This window comes from Camelus dromedarius, chromosome 27 (assembly GCF_036321535.1).
Source record: "Camelus dromedarius isolate mCamDro1 chromosome 27, mCamDro1.pat, whole genome shotgun sequence".
NCBI classification, from domain to species: domain Eukaryota; kingdom Metazoa; phylum Chordata; class Mammalia; order Artiodactyla; family Camelidae; genus Camelus; species Camelus dromedarius.
Window position 1 is genome coordinate 5,532,442 of NC_087462.1, and position 20,039 is coordinate 5,552,480.

The 20,039-nt window shown below is 40.8% G+C and overlaps 1 protein-coding gene across 1 annotated transcript; it reads right to left on the reverse strand.

Moving 5' to 3' along the window:
• Positions 1-8,833: 8,833 nt before the first annotated feature.
• Positions 8,834-18,074, reverse strand: LOC105087592 (zinc finger protein 709). Its single transcript, XM_064480239.1, has 4 exons — positions 18,040-18,074; positions 12,548-12,674; positions 11,554-11,614; positions 8,834-11,146 (listed from the first exon to the last, which is right to left on the reverse strand). The coding sequence occupies exons 1-4, from the start codon at positions 18,043-18,045 to the stop codon at positions 9,664-9,666; spliced, it is 1,677 nt and encodes a 558-aa protein (XP_064336309.1). The 5' UTR covers positions 18,046-18,074; the 3' UTR covers positions 8,834-9,663.
• Positions 18,075-20,039: the final 1,965 nt, after the last annotated feature.

The following is a 20,039-nucleotide window of genomic DNA, read 5'->3' on the forward strand; positions in this document are numbered from 1 at the left end:
AGGGGTTGACTGAAGGGACAGGAGGAAACTTCATGGGGTGAGGAGAATGTTCTGTATCCTGGTAGGAGTATAGGTTACATAGGTATCTGCCTTTTTCGAAGTGTGCTGAACTGTACCCCGAGATCTGTACGTTGCACTGTGTGTAACATACCTAAATTTAAGTCAGATTCGCTTTGCCAAGTGAAAGAAGCCAGAGACAAGAAGCCATTTATTGTATAATTCTATTGTATGGCGTCCTGGAAAAGGCAAAACTCTAGGGAAGGACAACAAAGCAGTAGTTCCCAGGGGCAGGGAGTGAGAGAGGGCGATGAGTGCAAAGGGGCAGAACAAAGGAGTCTGAGAGTGATGATGTTGTTCTGTCCTGACTGTGTTGATGTCCGTGTGTGTGTCACGTCCAGTCGTGACTGTGTTGATGGATACACAACTCTAGCATTTGCCAAACCTATAGAATAGAACCTCCACAAAGAGTGAATATTACTGTTTAAAAACCTAATCTCTACAGGAAGGTAATTAAGAGCTGCTACAAAGGATTATTCACAAGACCCAGCACACAAGAAACGAGTACCAGCCATGCAAAGCAGCAGGAAAAAAATCTCAACTATAAGTATATAAATCAATAGAAGCCGACCCAGAGACAATCCAGATATTGGGAGTTGCCTAGACAAGGACCCAAAATAACTAGGAATCATAGGTTAAAGAAAATGGAGGAAACATGGACAAATTGTAGAAAATGAAAGAAAAGTTGCAGATCTTCAAGGCAACCAAACAAAAAGAACACTGCTTTCAAAAGAGCATCAGTAAGACTGATAATATCTCAGAAGAAACTATGGAAGCGAGAAGGCCATGAATGACATTTGACATCTAAAGGGTTGAATGGAGGGCAGGGAACCCACCAATCTAAAATCTGTGACCTAAGAAAAATATTCTTTGAAACTGAAGACAAATGAAAGATGTGTTCCAACAGTAGGTTAATAAGATGAAAGCTGAAAGAATGAATCGGTGGCAGAACTATACTTCAGGCAACACTAACGAGTGTCAGGCTGAAGAAAAATGATTCCATGTGAGACACAACTTGAGGAATGATCATCAGCAAGAAACAGATCGTAAGTAAGTATAATGGATACTGGCTATATAAAACAACCCTGTATGGTTTCACAACTTTTATGTCAGGAAGGGTGAATCCACTCTTCCTTCCTGAGCTGGGAAATCTATCTTTTCCTGCTCTTGGACAACAGATCTCTTGGTTTTCAGGCCATCAGATTGGACTCAGTTACACCACCAGGTTTTCTGGTTCTCCAGCTTGGAGATGGCAGTTACCGGGATTTCTCCATCTCATAACCCTATAAACCAATACCTATAATAAACTTCCAGATATATATGAAAAGTTCTGGCGAACTTACGAGATTTATGTATGAAATGGATCATTGTGACTAAAACCGTGTCATTGAATGATGTGGAGAAAGGATTTGGAATCCTAAGCTGTAACTGCTAATTTATTACAGGAGATCACTCAAAAGATGACATTTTGCATAAGTGTAGCTAGCAGATGGATTTTAAAACTTTCAGAAAGTAGTTTTAGTGTTTGAATAGTTTATTCTGTAAACTGGATATTATATAAACCAGATGACCATAATTAACACTGCTGGATGATATAAATGAAAGATGTTAAGGGAATAAATCCTAAGAATTCTCATCACAAGAAAAAAAAAACCACTTTTTTTCTTGCTAACTATATGAGATGGATGTTAAATAATGTTAATGCGGTCAAAATTTCATAACATTTAAGTCATATCATTAATATACACACTTCAAACCTTGATAATCTCATAAAACTAGAAAAATCTTTACTTCAAAATTAAAAAATAAAAGTGCCACAAGTTGTCAGTGGAAGAGGACAACTGTTTTTCCCTTAGAATTATTTTATTAAGTCTTCGATGTACAGCAGCTTCATAACTACACACTTCTACCTCAGCACTGCTGTCACTGCATCCCACACATTTTGATGTCATCATTTCATCTTTGTTGAAGTATTTTTAATTTCTCTTCAGACTTATCCTTTGATGCATTTTTTATGTAGAAGTGTTTGGTTAAATCTTTAAGATTTGGGGTTTTTTCCAGCCATCTTTCTATTACGATTATTTATTCTCAAGCAACTTATTTATAAAACTTATGTGTTCTTACATTTTACTGGTTCGAGTGGCTTCTGTTCCAGGTTCGTTACACAAAGGCAGGTTTTAGGCGAGTAAGTGCAAGCGGGTTCAGGTGGCCGGAGCAAAGAGGAGAGCGAGCAGTTTGGGCCTTAAATGTGTCAAGGGGTTGAGAGTTCAGGTTTTCAAAGTTTGCCCTTCCTACCCACTAGCACAAAAGGAAAAGGGGCCTGTGCCTATGTTTATAACTTAGTTGCAGACCGGGCAGAGTGAATGGGTGCCTAAAGCCAGGTTAACAGTCAGACATCAAAAATGGAGTCAGTGTCTTCATTGAAATTCACTCCTGATAATTGTTGACTGAATTATGCCACATCTTACAAGAATTTGAGTAGCCATGTGAAAAGCACAAGCAACATGTTGTAATTAAGATGAGGAAGCCGCGAAAAAGCATTCAGATCTAGTCATCCTAGGCTGTTGGAGTGATCGGGGAAGATACGTCAGTGGAGTTCCAGAACTCAGTTCAGTTACTTTAGTAATGTTATTGGTTATTTTCATCTGTTGTCTCATTTGTTGTGTTACTGGTGGCACTTTGCCATTCTGTCTACCCCCACGTGTACCAAGCAATCCTTTAAGGGAACAGAATTCTCCCGGGCTGGCCAGTAAATAGTCTAAAGCCAAGCCATCATCAGCCGCCATGGCTGCCGGGGAGTTCCCCTTCCTGGAAAGCCACTAAAACGTTACCTGCCTGCTGCGTGTATTCAGAATGTTTCGGCCATTTCTTGATTGGAATCGGTGGTGTGAGTTTGTTGAATGGCATCACGTGTGCCCTGGGCAGTGCCAGTGACTCCCATGACAAGGAGTCCAGCTGGAGGGAACCAGCCCATTTGTGTTGGGAAGGGCCAGGGGGTGTTTGGAAGGACAGTGCCCAGGATGACATACTGACATCCAGGGTACAGTCTAGGTGGTGGCAGGAGGAATGCCTCGGGGTGGGCTATTAGAGTGTTTGCTCCCTGGACACTCTTACAATAAACAGACGGCCCATGAGAATGACCATTCGACAGAAATGTCTGGTATAGAAAAGTATTTATTTATAAGGTGCCAGGAAGCCTGAGGACCAGGACAACGTAAGGGGTCCCATACACTGAGGCTGAGGGTCTAATGACTGCCTCAAACAGCAGGAAGACTTATTTAGAAGTTAGCACAGTTTGTCTAAGGAAGCCAGAGTTGGCCTCCATGAAGGGTATAGCCTGGGGTCATAAAGGGTAGAAGTCCCACTGGGTCCTCTTTTTCTAGAGCCCAGTGTCGAGGGGTTTTTTGAGAAATTGAGTATAGGTCACATCAGTGTCTTGGTGAGCCCTCGGGTTTTGGCCATCAGCGGCGTGTCTAATACAAGTGAGTAACAAGTCTATGTGAGTATACACCCTGGTCAGAGCATAGCAAGTAGCCCTGCCGAGGGGCCAAGGGACCCTGTAGGACTGTTTGCCATCAGCTGCAGGGACCCCTTACTCAGCCTGGGAATTCTGTCCATCGGTTGTACTGCCGGTGGCACTTTTTCCCTTACCAGGTAAACTAGTCGGTCACTAAGTTAGCCATGGCAGAGGAGCGGCATCCCCTGCATTCTGCCTAGAGTTTTAGGGTAGAGGTCTCTCAAGGGTTTCATATTTCATGGGCCGACAGGGCCAAGGTTATTACCATCAGGTCTGCGTTGTCTCAGAAATGAGTTTATTAATCACCTTGAGCATACTGAAATATGCCTCTGCAGTTTGAGGTTTCACACGTGCAGAGTTGAACTTGACTGGGTAATTGTGAGGCAAGATATCCGCAGAGCTCCTTATTCCAAAGGGGGTGCTAAGGTGCTAGATAAAGAGTTCTTGTCTCTGTTGGTGGGACTGGACAGCAAGATCACTGGCAATGGCCAGGGGACCCGTGAAGGTGCACAGGTGACTCTGACTCTTGGCCAGGGCATCCTGTAGTGCTGGCACGCTTGCTGGAATTTGACTGACTGAGCTGATGCTTGGGTGCAGCCTTTGATCAGGGACAGGGATGTCCTGTTTGATCTGGGGACAGAACTTGGCATCTCTCCAACAGATTCGCATCAGCTGTGGTGGCAGCAGCACATGGTCTATAAAGTATATGGACTCTCCCTTCGTGTGCTCCCAAGGGACTCCCCCAAAAGGACAGCAAGTCTAGAAAAGGGTGACCTCCTCCAGAACAATTGTATTACTCAGAAGGCAGGGGAACACACTTCCCCCTAGCTGGGATATGCCAGAGGTCCCATTTTTGGCTCTATTCTGTAGGTACCATTATCTTTCAATAAGGGGGCCTGTGTGATGAAAGAAAAAAAAAAGCCTGAAGGGTCTGGACATCATGATCCAAGGCAAAATGGAAAGGAGGAGCCAAGGCTACATTGGCTCAGCCCAGGGTCTGTGAGAACCTCGGTTTCCAGAAAGACAGTATCTGTTGCCAGCAGTGGCTGCTCTCACTGTGTTTGGCACCAGGCTGAGGAAGTTTCTTGCACCAGAATGCCCTGGCTTATGGCCATCATGAGAGGTTTAGAGACTGAAGGCATGAGGCAGCTGCTAGAGCCCCTGTGGTGTAGGCGTGTGGGGAGGGTGACACTAACGGAGTGCCTGTTACTGGTCAGAGTCTAGATCTTTTTGATTCCCCGAAGTTGGTAGATTTTTATGTATTTTGTAAGTAAGCAAGTAGAGATGAGTATGGGACAGCTGGGATTGCTGCAGCTGAGGGCCACGTACCCACGGCATGGGTTCGACCACTGCTTCTTCCACCCTCTCAGCTCATGGCCCCCTGGTGTTGCCACAGAGGACTTTTCCAGAGGGGCACAGATGTGGATTGCTGAAGACGTTTGCCAGGAGGCAGGCAATGCAGAGGAAATGCAGAGCTGGAAATGGCCTCCAGGTGACCCTGGAAAAGACAGGATGCCGATGCTCATGAATCAGGGTGTTCCCGGGCAGACCCCCTTGGAGAGACTGGGGGATATACCTTTATGGTTCAGAACCATGTTACTTCCAGAGATCTGACCCAGCAGCCTAACTTAAACTCAAAAGACAGACCTGGGAGCCCTCTCTCCCCACTCCTGCTGTGAGGTGAGGGCAGGTGCAGCCCTAGAGGGCATTTCCCAAATTAAGACGGGATTTCAAGAAAGGCTTGGTGAGGACTGAGTCCTTCTTCCTGGTCCTTAAGTTCTTCCTAAACAGCGCCACGGGGCGGTGGAAGTAACCGCTGCACGTGTAAAATCAAGGTTCGGCAGAGTTCACCATTCTCTTAGTGACGAGAAAGCATTTTTGTTGTTTGTTTTCTATCAATTAGTTTGAGTATCTATTCATACTATTCTAACCACCAAAAGATGGTGACAGTCCATCACCTCAAAAGAACACTCCTGTGATGCCCTTTCCTGCCAACGCCTTCACCACCGGCCGAGCTGTTCTAGGTCGCTACGCATGCCTTTCCAGAATGCACTGTAAATAGAACTTATTGCCGTTTGAGTCACTTATGAAATTTGATGCCATGATTTTGTTTCAGAGTGCCTCATTTCTTGCAGTGTTCTTCTGCATTTAAAATTTTGACAGTGCTCAGTTAAGTAGGTGGCATACGTTAGGCCTTCAAATCTGAAAGATTCCTTTACTGTGAGCTCTGAGTCTGGGTAGCAGCCTGTTCTACCGCAGCTCACCTTCTCGTTTGTAAGGTGGAAGGAATGATCAGCCGGGGCATCCATGGGGAGACTAATCATTATGAAATGACAATGCTGACAGCGCTAAGAAAATGTAAGTTAGCACTAAAAATGGACAGAATTTGGCTTTCTCTTGCTCTTTAATAAAACTCAGATACTTTTGTATCCTCCTGGGCTGGAATATGTGCTGGAAGTCCACTCAGCATATGGAAATGATACCTGTGAACAATAAGGTGGGCTGTGGCTTTGTGTGTCATTAAAAAAAAAAAGCTTCTAATTACTCCTCTTAGAGAAAGGCATTAAAATGTCCCCATATCTCCTTTTACATTAAATTAGGATATTACTCAAAATGATAGTCACTCTCTGACGCTCACCTCAATTATTCCTTGGATAATTGCCTTTTACACATCTAGCTCTTTTTGGTGTTTCCACCAGGAAATCACGGGAGACCTGCATAAATATCACTGTACTCATAAACTCAGGATGGACTACAACAGTGCAGGGGCACACAACCTCTTCTCAGACTGGAGGGAACGCCAGGGCTCAGTGGGGTATATAGTGTGTCAGTCAGTATACAAGCAAAATGAAAATGCCAAATACTGTAAAAGTTGAAATAATTAAAGGAAAATGAAAATCCTTTTAAATCAGGTTAAACACAAAAAGATGCCACAAATATCCATGATCCAAATCAGTGGGAAGTCTGAATTCCCAAAACCCCACGTCCAAACTCATGATCACATACTGCACACAGAAACCTGCAAAACTGAAGATGCACCATACGTGTCTGTGTCTTTACCTTTGTGGGGAATCTACACTGTGACTCAGGGAAAGCAGGAGCGCCTACATTGCTGTCCTCTGTTTACTTCCACACCCACACAGTTCCTGTAATGGTGTCAAGGCGGTGGAAATTCAAGGGATCAGTAATGACATCACTCCCTGAGGCTCCTACCCTCATGGAAGATATACACACAACTCCCAGCCCTTTCTCTCCCATGTCACTACTTACTTTCCCTCAAAGCTCTAATTTCCATCTTATAAACCAAAGCTTTAACATGTGTTAACCATCTCTCTCTTCCCACAACAATATGAGCACCAGGACTGCAGCAACTTCTTTGTTTCATGCCTCTGTGTCCAAATCCTAGAGCACCTTATTTGTTGGGTGTGTGCTGAATCTACGGTGCCTGGCACATTGAAATGGCATCAAGAGTATAGTCACTGAGCAAGAAATGCTTAATTAGAACAGTGGTCCTATTTTTCTCTCCTGCTAGGTTAGTGTTCTCTCACAATTTACCTAAAGTTATAGCCCTCAGCTGAGTCATAAAGGAGATATTAAAGGTACCATGTATGTTAATAAGAAGTGAATTGTATATTTTCCGTGCGACACTGTGTAAGCAGCATCCATCCAGTACACCACAGGAAATAGATCAGTGTTTAGATAATGAGTAGGAAAGGCAAAAGATATCCCAGGGCACTGGGTGCTGGCCTTGGGTTTTTGGTTGTTGTTTTTTTTTTTTATCATGCTGAAGAGGAAAACATCAAACACTTCCATCATCAGACAGAGCTATTCAGTGATCATAATGGATCAAGACAAAAATAAGGGTGTTTTGAAACCATAATCTCTAAAAACGGTAAAAGAGATAATTCCAAATCGTAAAAATGACCAAGATTCCTCGTCTCTTGATAGCCACAGACTGAAGCTTCTTATGAATCAGATTTAGCCTCCACTGCATTTTGTCTTTCAGAAAACAACAATTATGATTACCTATGATAGAATTAACTTCACCTTCTCACAGCATCAGTACATCTTGCTTCCCTGAATAGCAATCAGCTCATCCAGCAAAAGCCCAAATCATACAAGTCCTTTCGAGCAGCCTCTTGCTGATAAATCCAGTCATTTAGGGTTTGCGGTCATTCTTAGTACTGCCTTGCATGGCACCACTCTCACTGACTGCTGGTGTGATCCTGGTGGGTTCTGGCAACATGACACTGACAAAACAAATGAGAAATTCGTTTCAAGACAGAAACTGTTAACTATAAAGGAATTAAAAAAATAAAATTTACCCAAGAAAAAAATACCTGGTCATGTATGTACAAAGTTAATATTGAGTGAGAATGTATAACGATTAACTTGACCAAATTACAAAGCTGATCTGAAAAATCCACAGTTACAGCAGGACATTTTTTACTACATGTGCTCGGGAAATTAGAAACAGTATTTGCTAGTATGCAGACTGTATGGAAACAGTTAATGAAAATTTTCTGCAACAACCACAGATTTTGCTCAACAAAAATATAATTTTTCATCATAAACATAACTGAAAATGTACTGAGGAATTCTGTGCAGCTGTGAGCAATGGGAAACATCCAACAACTGGCCTGATGTGAGGAAGGTGCCAATTCCCACGTGGAAGGACCGGGTCAGGGCAGTCACTGCACGGTGCAGTAGAGGCACGAACTCCAACTGTTTGGACTGTTCAACTGTAGCTGTCATAGTGGAATTGGGACACGTGGTCGCTACTAGCATTACCAGAATGAGGTGTTTACCGCACAAATTAGACCTTACATGAATACAATCTAGAGAAGACTGCAGTCCAAGCATCAGAGATACTCCAAACTGTGAAAGTTTGAATTAGTTGCCTGGTGTTCACATGTAAGCCTGCAGGAAAATCTAAAACATGATGTATCTTTGATGTGGAGCTTGTGAAGATATGTGTGGAAACCTAAGCCTCTGAGAAAATGGGATGTCAACCAGTTGATTGTGGTTTCAAGGATGCTCTTGATTGGCAGGGCAAGGTATCAGGAAAACAGGCTGGAAGCAAGTATCCTCTAAACTCCTACGCCTGCCCATCACCCTGCCCATCACCAAGCAAGTATCCTCTAAACTCCGAAACCTGCCTAATGCCACTTGTACCTCTGCATTCCAGATCTCATGTGAGTGAGGCTACAGGTGAATTCTCACATGCAACCATAAAAGAAACAGACTCTAGAAAATGTCACACTACCCAGGTGACAAAACAATTTAGGAGAGCCATCTTCATCTTCTACATTTTATTGTCCAGTGACAGGTCTGTCTTAATGCAAAGTCTCATTCAAATCCCAGCCAGAAGAAATGACAAAGAGCAAAGGGCAAAAGATGGTAATAATTCACATGAGACTATACTCTATGACAAACTTTGCATATTTACAACTTTATGCCATCTTTTACTAGCAAGGAAAACAGAATGAGGCTCTTCTGGCCAATGGTAGGTTTTTTCATAAGAAAGATGGAAGATACAACGGGTGAGGGATAGCCAGTACCCAGCACTACAGGAGGCCAACAGGAAAACCCCAACAGATACCAAAACGTCATGTATCAACAGCCCCACACTTACAGGACAATCAAAATGTAAAAATTAAACAACTTGCATATTAGAAATACATGTCAATTCAACCCTGGATCAAACAAGCTCCTAAACAGGAAAAAAAAAAAAGTTAACTGATTTAAGAACAAAACAATACCTGTAATCTTACACAGTGTTGCCTAGAGTGCTTACAGAATTATCTCACCTCAAGGTTCATTTTTGAAGGTAAGTAGTAAATATCCACAGTTGACAGATCTGCTTTAAGAATGAGGCACTCATAATGAGACAATATAACTCAAAATTATTCTTTGAGTTTATGACAATAGGTTTATAACTTTTACAATTATTCTTTCACGCCATTGTTTTCTAGAACATTATACAGTGTTCTCGTATATCTTATATAAGATTTCTTTCCAGTAGGAGTTTCCATATGTGAAAATGAAGGCCAACTGGTTTCCCCACACTGCTTACGTTCAAGAGGTTTCTATTCAGTATGAGACCGTACATGCCTTCGAAAGGAATTGGGACGACTGAAGGCTTTCCCACATTCTTTACATTTGTATGGTTTCTCGCCAGTGTGCATTCTCACGTGTCCTCGAAAGGTAGTGCGATAAATGAAGGCTTTCCCGCATTCCTTACACTCATAGGGTTTCTCTCCAGTGTGAGTTTTTTCATGTGTTCGAAAGGATGTGTAACAACTAAAGGCCCTACCACACTGTTTACACGCATAGGGCTTCTCTCCAGTGTGGGTCCTTTCGTGTATCCGAAACGAACTGGGGAAGCTGAAGGCTTTCCCACACTCTTTACACTTATAGGGTCCATCTCCAGTGTGCGTTATCATGTGTGTTCGAACACTTGAGGGAGAAATGAAAGCTTTCCCACATTCTTTGCATTTATAGGGTTTCTCTCCAGTGTGCTTTCGCATGTGTCCTTGAAAGGTTGTGCGATAAATGAATGTCTTCCCACATTCTGTACATTCATAGGGCTTCTCTCCAGTATGAGTTCTTTCATGTATTCGAAAGGAACTGGGCCAACTGAAAGTTTTGCCACATTGTTTACATTCGTATGGCTTCTCTCCAGTGTGAGTCCTTTCATGTGATCGAAATGAACTGGGACAGATGAATGCTTTCCCACATTCCTTGCATTTATAAGGTCCATCTCCAGTGTGAGTTATCATGTGTGTTCGAATGCTTGAATGAGAAATGAAGGCTTTCCCACATTCCTTACATTCATAGGGTTTCTCTCCAGTGTGAATTCTTTCATGTATTCGCAAACCTAGAGGAGAACTGAAGGTTTTCTCACACTGTTTACATTCATATTGTTTCTCTGCACTATGAGTCCTTTCGTGTCTTCGAAAGGAACTGGGGCAACTGAGGGCTTTACCGCACTGCTTACATTCATAGGGCTTTTCTCCAGTGTGATTTCTTTCGTGTATTCGCAAACCTAGAGGAGACCTGAGGGATTTGCCACACTGTTTACACACATATGGTTTCTCCCCAGTGTGAGTTCTTTCATGTGCTCGAAACGAAGTGGAACAACTAAAGGCTTTCCCACATTCCTTACACTTATAGGGTCCATCTCCGGTGTGCATTATCATGTGTCTTCGAAAGGTTGTGAGCCATGTGAAGGCTTTCCCACATTCCTTACATTCATACGGTTTCTCTCCAGTGTGAGTCCTTTCATGTCTGTGAACAGATTTGTGGTGACTGAACGCTTTCCCACACTCCTTACATTTATATGGCTTCTCCTCATATTCGTGATACTCATATGGTTTGTGTCCAGTGTGAGATCTGATGTGCCTATTAAGGAATGAAGGACGCGTGAAGACTTTCCCACACACATTACATTCACATGGTTTTACTTCAGAAGGAGTTTTCTTGTTCAGATTAAGATTTGGGATCTGGCTGACGGTTTCTCCGTGTTGACCACCTTCTTTGCTTTCAGAGAGTTTTTCTACCATATGACTTCTGTAAAAAATGAGAAATTGTTAACGATTTCTCTAACAATTTCACATTACTAGAATATTATAGTATAATGCATTTTTATATTTTACAGCAAAAGTGAAGGTTTTCTGCCCTTTTTGAATTATTTGAGGGTGAATAAACTGAAAGCTCTTAAGAAAATTTGACCCGTAGCTTTAATGAAAACAGTGTTATTAACATATGGGATTTCTCAATATTGTTTCCAAAAGTGAATAAAGTTGTAAACACTGAACGTCTATGTCACATTTAAGTAAATGTTTTTGGTGAAAGGAATTTAAGGATAAATAAATTTGAAGCTGGCGTTAGATTTGTTTTATTTGCTGGTTTTTAAAAATTTATGACATCTAGGATTCTCGTGTGGGACACTGCTATCTACTGTGAGTGTGACTCACCTTAGTTTTCTCCCCTGGGTTTTGTTCCAATCTTCTATGTTATGACTGTCCCATTTTTCTCCTAAAATACAAGCCCAGAAAAATAATGCAAATTATTAGAAATTATAGAAAAATGATTCGATTCTAGGTCCATGATGAGGTGTGACCACGCATAGTTTATTTAACAACGTACAACAGCCCCCCTTTATCCAGTTTCATTTTCTATGGTTTCAGTTACTTGTGCTCAGCTGGAGTCTGAAATACTAAATGGAAAATTCCAGAAATGAACAATTCATAGTTTTAAACTGTGTGCCCTTCTCAGTAGCATGATGAAATCCTGCGATGTCCTGCCCAGCATATGAATCATCCCTTCATCCAATGTATCCGTGCTGTATATGCCACCTGCCTGTTAGTCACTTAGCAGCCATCTTGATAATCAGATCACTGTGGTGGTATCGCAGTGCTTGTGTTCAGGTAATCCTCGTTTTACTTAATAATGGCCCAAAGTGCAAGAACAGCGATGCTGGCAACTAAGATACACTAAAGAGAATCTGTAAAAATGCTTCCTTTAAGTGAAAAGATCAAAGTTCTCAGCTTAAGGGAAGAAAAAAAATTCATATGCTGACGTTGCTAAGATCTACAGTAAACAATGAATCTTCTGTGAAATGGTGAAAAAAAAGAAACTGATCTTAGTTTGCTGTCTCATCTCAAACTGCAAAAGTTACATCATACAAGTTAAGTGCATGTGTATTATAATTGTTCTATTCTCAGTTGTTATTAATCTCTGACTGTGCACCTAATTTCTAAATTAAATTTTATCGTAGCTATGTGGATATAGGAAAAATCAGTACTATCTGCAGTTTCAAGCATCCACTGGTGGTCTGGGAACGTATCCCCCATGGATAAGAGAGGACTGTGGGACTCTTTTCCTACATTCCACATCATGGAACAATGTTGATGGGCAAGAAATACTTGTTCCCTAATTGAAGAAGTGAAGGAATGCTGTCATCCTTACCTACTGAGGCCAGGTTCCTAAAGGTTTCCTGCATCACATCTCTGTAAAGCTTCTTCTGCGAAAGATCCAGTAAAGCCCACTCCTCCAGGGAGAAGTTCACAGCCACATCCTCAAAGGTCACTGAGTCCTAAAACATCCCAATTGTGATTTAAGTAAGATGTGTGATTCTGACAGCACAGGGGATTTATACTCAATTTACAGGAAGGTCATGTATGATTCTGTCATCTTCAAACATTTATATTAATGTCTTGGTCATCAGAAACTTACTCATAAATTTAACAGCAAAATGAACACATGCAAATTATTTATGCATCTTTACTGTCACTTGAAATGTCATTGCTCTCTAATGGCAGGGTCTAGAGCGCCTTGGAGAAATGAGAGAAATGCTACACAAATGAAACAAATGTCATTTTAAGCACATCAATTTCTCGTGAGAAAAACTCATCTCCTTCCCTATTACCTACCATTTAACGCAGCACACCATGATGTATGGGGTCAAGTCTGCCTGAGTTTTTAATAAATAAAGCACAGTGAAGAACTGGAAGCTTTTTCTTCTATGCCCATCACCAAACATGAGAGTCCAGGAGGCCTGTGGAAATCCACCTTGTAACAAGGGTCACCTCACCATACTGGCCTGAGGTACTCAGGTGATCAGGAGTAGCCAGATGCACCTGGCTACATTAAAATACTCTTTTTTTTCTGGTAAGTTTTTTTACCTTTATGTATTTTTTTTCATTTTCCTATTTTTCCATTATAGGTTACTACAAGATATTGAATATAGTTCCCTGTGCTGTACAGAAGAAATCTGTTTATCTATTTTATATATAGTAGATATGCAGCTCTCAACCTGTTCCTCAAGGTTAGCAAGGGCCAGGGTACACGCTCAGGGTTTGACTGAAGAGATCTTTCATCATTTATCATTTCAGCATGTCTGCCTATATGTGCTAAAAACCGGTGAGAAGCAGCCCTGAGGCTCACTGTGTATAGGGTTTTTGTGGAGGTTGAAGTTGTTGTGTCTTTAGCCTGTCACATAAGGCCAAGTTGTCTGACCTCTAACTTCTGAATAACTTCCAAGCCCCATGAAATGGGTCACAGAGAATGGAGAAACCGAGTCTGCAATAAATGCTGCACAAGCTTTACAGGACTATTTTACCATAAAATCCAGCAATCCCACTCCTGGGCGTATATCCAGAGGGAACTCTAATTTGAAAAGATACAGGCACCCCAATATTCACAGCAGCACTATGTACAATAGCCAAGACATAGAAACACCCTAAATGTCCATCAATGGATGATTGGATAAAAAAGATGTGGTATATTCATACAGTAGAACAGTACTCAGCCATAAAAAAAAGAATGAAATAATGCTATTTGCAGCAACAGGGATGGACCCAGAGATTGTCATTCTAAGGAAGTAAGCCCGAAAGAGAAAGAAAAATACCATATATCACTAACGTGGAATCTTGAAAAAAAAAAAAAAAAGACACAAACAAACTTATCTACAAAACAGAAACAGACTCAGACATAGAAAACAAACTTATGGTTACCAGGGGATAAAGGGGGTGGGAAGGGATAAACTGGGAGTTCAAGATTTGCAGATACTAACTACTATATATAAAATAGATGAAGAACAACAGATTTTTTTAAAAACCTAATTATATGCTGTCTACAAGACATAAAATACAAGATGTAAATATAAAGACACAAATTTAAAGTAAAAGGATGGAGAAAGACATACCATTCCAACAGTAATCAAAAGAAAGCTGGAAGAGCATGTTTATTTCAGACAAAGCTGACTTCAGACCAAAGAAAGATCAGAGATAAAGAGGAAATTATACATAGGAGTCTAATCTCCAAAATACAGCAATTCTTCATATGTGCATTAATAACAGAGTGACAAAATACATGAGGCAAAAACTGATAAAAATACAATGAGAAATAGATCAATCCATTTCTGCTCATCAGCATCTCCCGTCCGGTGAATGTCAGTAGTACAAGAGTTCTAGGAGGCAAAATATCAGGAAGGACAGAACTGAACTGAATAGAACCATCAAACAATTGGCCCTACTGAAAGCCACAGACCACTGCATCCACCAATAGCAGAGTAAACATTCTGAAGTTCACATGGGACTCTCAACAAGACAAACTACCTTCCGGGACATAAAACACATCTTGACAAGTTTGAAAGAACAGAAATCATACAAAATATGCTCTTAGACCACAGTGGCATTAATCTACACCAGTCCAGACCCCAATTTTGGTGGCTGCTGCCCAGGGGACACCACCCGAATCACCTGGTTCTGGTGACCAGCGGGGCCTTTGTTCATGGGTCCCAAGGGGCTGTAACAAATTGAGAGACAGGTCTTGGCTGGCTACCACCCCCAAGGCACAGAACAGTCATGAGACTGAAACGCACCCCTAATCTTTCTGTGAAAGAGGCCTATTTGCTTGTCCGGAAGCTTCAGCCCGAGGGGCAGGCGTCTGTTTGACACACACCTAGAGGCCTACTGAGACACTCTCCAGGAATGAAAGCTGGAGAGCACCATCTCTGTGCCCTCCCTTGGCTTTGTTCCAGGTCACCAGTATCTGTGAAAGAGGCCTACTAGCTTATCCTCACAGTTGTGCCTGAGAGGTAGGCTTCTGATCAAGCTCACATCTAGGGCCCAACTGCATCCTCTCCGGAAACTGGGGAGGATGATGGGCGCTATCTTCACACCCCCCCCCTTTGCCCCACTTCAGGACACTGGCGTTTCTGAGAAAGGAGTGTATTTATGTCTGGTGCCCCGGCTTTGTCTCTGCTGCCCAAAGGACACGTTCCTTGACAGCCTGGCTATGGTGGCCAGCAGGGTTGTGTTCACAGGTTCAAAGGGACAATAGCAAAGAATGAAACAGTTCTTAACTGGCTATCACCCCAGGGCTCAGCACAAAGGAGCAGACAGAAACACCTATTTCCCGGTCTTTCTTAAAAAGGTGTACTGAATACTTCAAAAGCTGCTGCCTGAGGGTCTGGCCTCCAATCAGCCTGAATCTAGGTGCTGGCTGAGATCCTCCCCTTTGGGGCACTAACAGGTCCTGGCACACCCTCAAATACTGGAAATCACTAAAAATAAAATAATCTTGGATAATTGCAAGAGTCTGAGACAACCAAGAGCTAGGGCAGGGTTGAATGATAAGGTTACATGAGTCAATCCTTCAAAACTGGGAGAGGTGGCTGTTCCATCTAATGCATAGGACCCAACACAGGAGAGTCACACAAAACAAAGAAACAGAGCAATATGTTCCAAACGAACAAGATAAAAACCTCAGAAAAAGAAGAAATCAATCAAAAAGGAGATGACAGGGAACACTGATCATAAAGATGCTTACCTAGCTCTGGAGAAAAATGGATGAACAAAGTGAGAATTTCAACAAAGAGAGAGGAAACATAATGAAATAACAAACAGAAGTCACAGAGCTGAACAGTGCAGTAACTGCACTGGACAATACAAAAGAGGGGCTCAAAAGCAGACTAGATGAAGAGAAAAAAAGATTAGTGAACATAAGGACAGCGCAGTAGAACTCATCCAATCAGAGAAACAAAAAGAAAGAAAAAAAAGCATGAAGACAGCTTAAGAAACTTACAGGATGACATCAAGGAGACCAACAACATTTGTATTATAGGAGTCCCAAAAGAAGAAGAGGGAGAGAAAATGGCAGAAAACTTATCTGAAGGAATAATGGCTACAAACTTCCCTAACGTGGGGGAACACCACCAAAATCTAGATTTAGGAAGCCCAGAGAGTACCAAAAGAGATAAACCCAACAAGTCCCCACACCAAGGCACATTATAAAGTGTTAAAAGTTAAAGACAAGGAGAGAATCTTAAAGAAAGGAAGAGAAAACAACCTGTTCCATACAAGGGAACCCTGATAAGACTCTCAGCAGAAACTCTGCAGGCTAGAGGGAGTAGCATGATTTATCCAAAGTGCTGAATAAAAACAAACAAACAAAAAACCCTGCCAACCAAGAATAGTCTATACAGCAAAGCTATCCATCAAAATTGGAGAAAAAGAGTTTTCCAGACATGCAAAAGCTAAAGAAGTTCATCACTACTAGACCTGCCTTGCAAAAAACACTGAAGGGACTTTCAGCAAAACAAAAGGTAACAGAAAAACGTATTAAAGGATAAATCTATTAATGGTAAATCTGTAGGAAAAATTTGGAACAATCTAATGTAAATTTGGTGGGTAAATCACTTACAAATCAAGTATGAAGGTTGAAAGACAAAAAATAGGAAAAATAATTATAGCTACAGTAATTTGTAAATGGGTATATAAGATAAAAAGATATAAATTGTGACATCAGAAACATGGGAGGGGGCAGCAATAGTATAGAGTTTTAGAATGTTTTCAAACTTAAACTGTTATCAACTTAAAACAGACTGTTATAAGATATTCTATGTAAGCCTTTGGTATCACAAAGCAAAGACCTACGTGCGCAATCTCATTTTATTGTGCTCCACTTTATTGTGCTTTGCAGATACTGTTTTTTTTTTTAAATAAATTGAAGGTTTTTGTAGTAACACAGCACCGAGCAAGTCTGTCAGTGCCACCTTCCCTACAGCATTTGCTCACTTCATGTCTGTGTCACACTTTGGTAATTCTTGCATATTTCAATTTTTTAAATTGAAATTATGGTTGATTTACAATAGTGTGTTAGTTTCAGGTATACAGCATAGTGATTCAGATTATAGTCTGTTATAGGTTACTATAAGATATTGAATATAATTCCCTGTGCTATACAGTAAATGCCTGTTGCTTATCTATTTTATATCCAGTAGTCTATACCTGTTAATCCCACTCCTAATTTGTCCCTCCCTCTTCCCTCTCCCCTTTGGTAACCCTAAGTTAGTTTTCTATGTCTGTGAGTCTGTTTCCATTATGTATATATAGATTCACCTGTATTTTTTAGGTTCCACATATAAGTGATATCATATAGTATTTGTTTTTCTTTGTCTGATTTACTTCACTAAGTATAATATTCTCTAGGTCCATCATGTTGCTGCAAATGGCACTATTTCATTTCTTTGCATGGCTGAGTAATATTCTGTTGTATATACGTACCACATTTTCCTAAGCCAAAGAACATATATGGATGTTAAAGAAGCATATGAAAAGAAGCTCAACATTAAATGTCATGAGGAAATTGCCAAGAAAACAAATAGATTATCACTAGACACTTATCAGAATGGGTAAAATTCAAAACACTCAACACCAAATATTGATAAAGATGTGAATCTACAGGAATCCTTATTTATTGCTGGGAATGAAAGATGGTACACCTGCTTTGGAAGACAGGCAGTTTCTTATAAAACTAAACATACCCCTACCATAAAATCTACCTCCTAGATTATACTCCTTGCTATTTACTCAAATGAGCTGAAAACTTGTCTTCAGACAGGAACATGCAAATGAATGTCTATAGGTATTTTATGTATAATTGCCAAGACTTACCAGCATTAAGCAAGATATCCTTCAGTGGTAGAATGAACAACCTGTGGTTTATCTATGTGATGAAATACTGTTCAGTGATAAAACGAGATGAGCTATCAGGCAGGCCATGAACAGACAAGGAGGTAACTGTTGTGTATTGGTTCTTACTATTGCAAATTTACTATTTATGGCTTAAGTGAAGTTGTTTTGATCTACTTGTTTATGTTTCAAGTAAAAATGTTTTGGTCTAAGAGTGAATTTGCACATGCACCCCAATGTACGTAGCAGCATTAATTACAATGCCAAGACATGGAAGCAACCTAAATGTCCATCAACAGATGACTGGATAAAGAAGTTGTGGTATATTTATACAATGGAATATTACTCAGCCGTAAAAATAAAAAGAATAGAGTAATGCCATTTGCAGCAACATGGATGGACCTAGAGATCATCATTCTAAGTAAGCCAAAAGAGAAAGAAAAATGCCATATATCACACATATACAGAATCTAAAAAAAGAAAAAAAGAGGACACTAATGAACTCATCTACAAAACAGAAACAGACTCACAGGCACAGTAGACAAACTTATGGTCACCAGGGGAAAGGGGATGGGAAGGGATAAATTTGGGAGTTTGAGATTTGCAGATGTTAAAAAATAGATTTAAAACTTTTCTTCTGTATAGCACAGGGAACTACATTCAATATCTTGTAATAACCGTTAATAAAAAAGAATATGAAAACAAATATATGTATGTATATACATTACTGGGACACTGTGCTGTACACCAGAAATCGACACATTGTAACTAACATACTTCAATTTTTTTTTAATGTGAATTTGTTTACACTGGGGAGGCCATGTCAAGATGATGACATCTTGATGATGATGAAATTGTGCTTATCATTAATACGAACATATGGAGGAGCAACACTCATGTGATGGACATTTAAACTTTAAATACCAAGAATCTGTGAGAACTTACTGAGAGCATTTGGTCTGGGCAAGGCCACTCTCTGTTGATCTAAACAGCTCTAGGACGATCATGAGACACTTGCTCTGGCTGTGGCCAGGCTACTCTTGGACAGCACTGGTGTTAAACCTTCCAGCGAGGCACTCTCAGGAAGAGAAGGGGCATTTGTTCCTGCCTTGGTGGGCCTACTCCTCATAGGCAGTGGGGCAAGCCATGTAACAGTCCCTGGAATAACCTCATTAGGAGCAGCCTGCCAACACTAGTGCCTTCACCCAGTAGCTACATCTCCCACCAGGGACGGACCTAAACTGGCATCTGATACCCAGCTTTTAGTTGGAAGGACTGACTCTACCAAGAATTCATATAAAGGTACAATTCAACTACATTTGGACTTTATTTCTTTCATCTTCCCTTTAACTGGAACAATAATGTAATTAATCTATCACTGGTTTGAGGTATGTTATTTCTTTACTGGCTTATAAAGAGACATTTCCCTGTTTGCTATTGGCTTATGAAATATTAGAAATCATAATTCCTGTAGTGAATCTGTGTTAAATAAATTACTGGCAAAGGCAACCTCAGTCTCTGAGCATGATTTGAGCAAACAAAACAGGAAACTTAACAGCATATTGTTAAGCGAAAGAAGACGCTCTAACAAGGCTACACTTCATGATTCCAAGTATATGACATTCTGGAAGAGACAAAACTATGAGCCAGTAAAAAGATCTTTGCTTGTGAAGGATTTGGGGGTTTGAGGATGGGATGAATGGATACGTGGAGCACAAGGTATTTTTAGGGAAGTGAAACTATTCTATATGATATAGATATGATGGACACATGTCATTATACACCTGGCAAAAACCATAGATTGTGTAACACAAGGAGTCAATGCTAATATAAAACAATGGACTTTTATGCATCAGTATTGATCCATCAATTGTAACAAATATGCCACCATAATATGAGATGTAAAAAAATAACACAAACTATGTGGATGCAGAGCGGTCAAGTGGGAACTCTCTGTACTTTCTTTTTCTGTAAACCTAAAA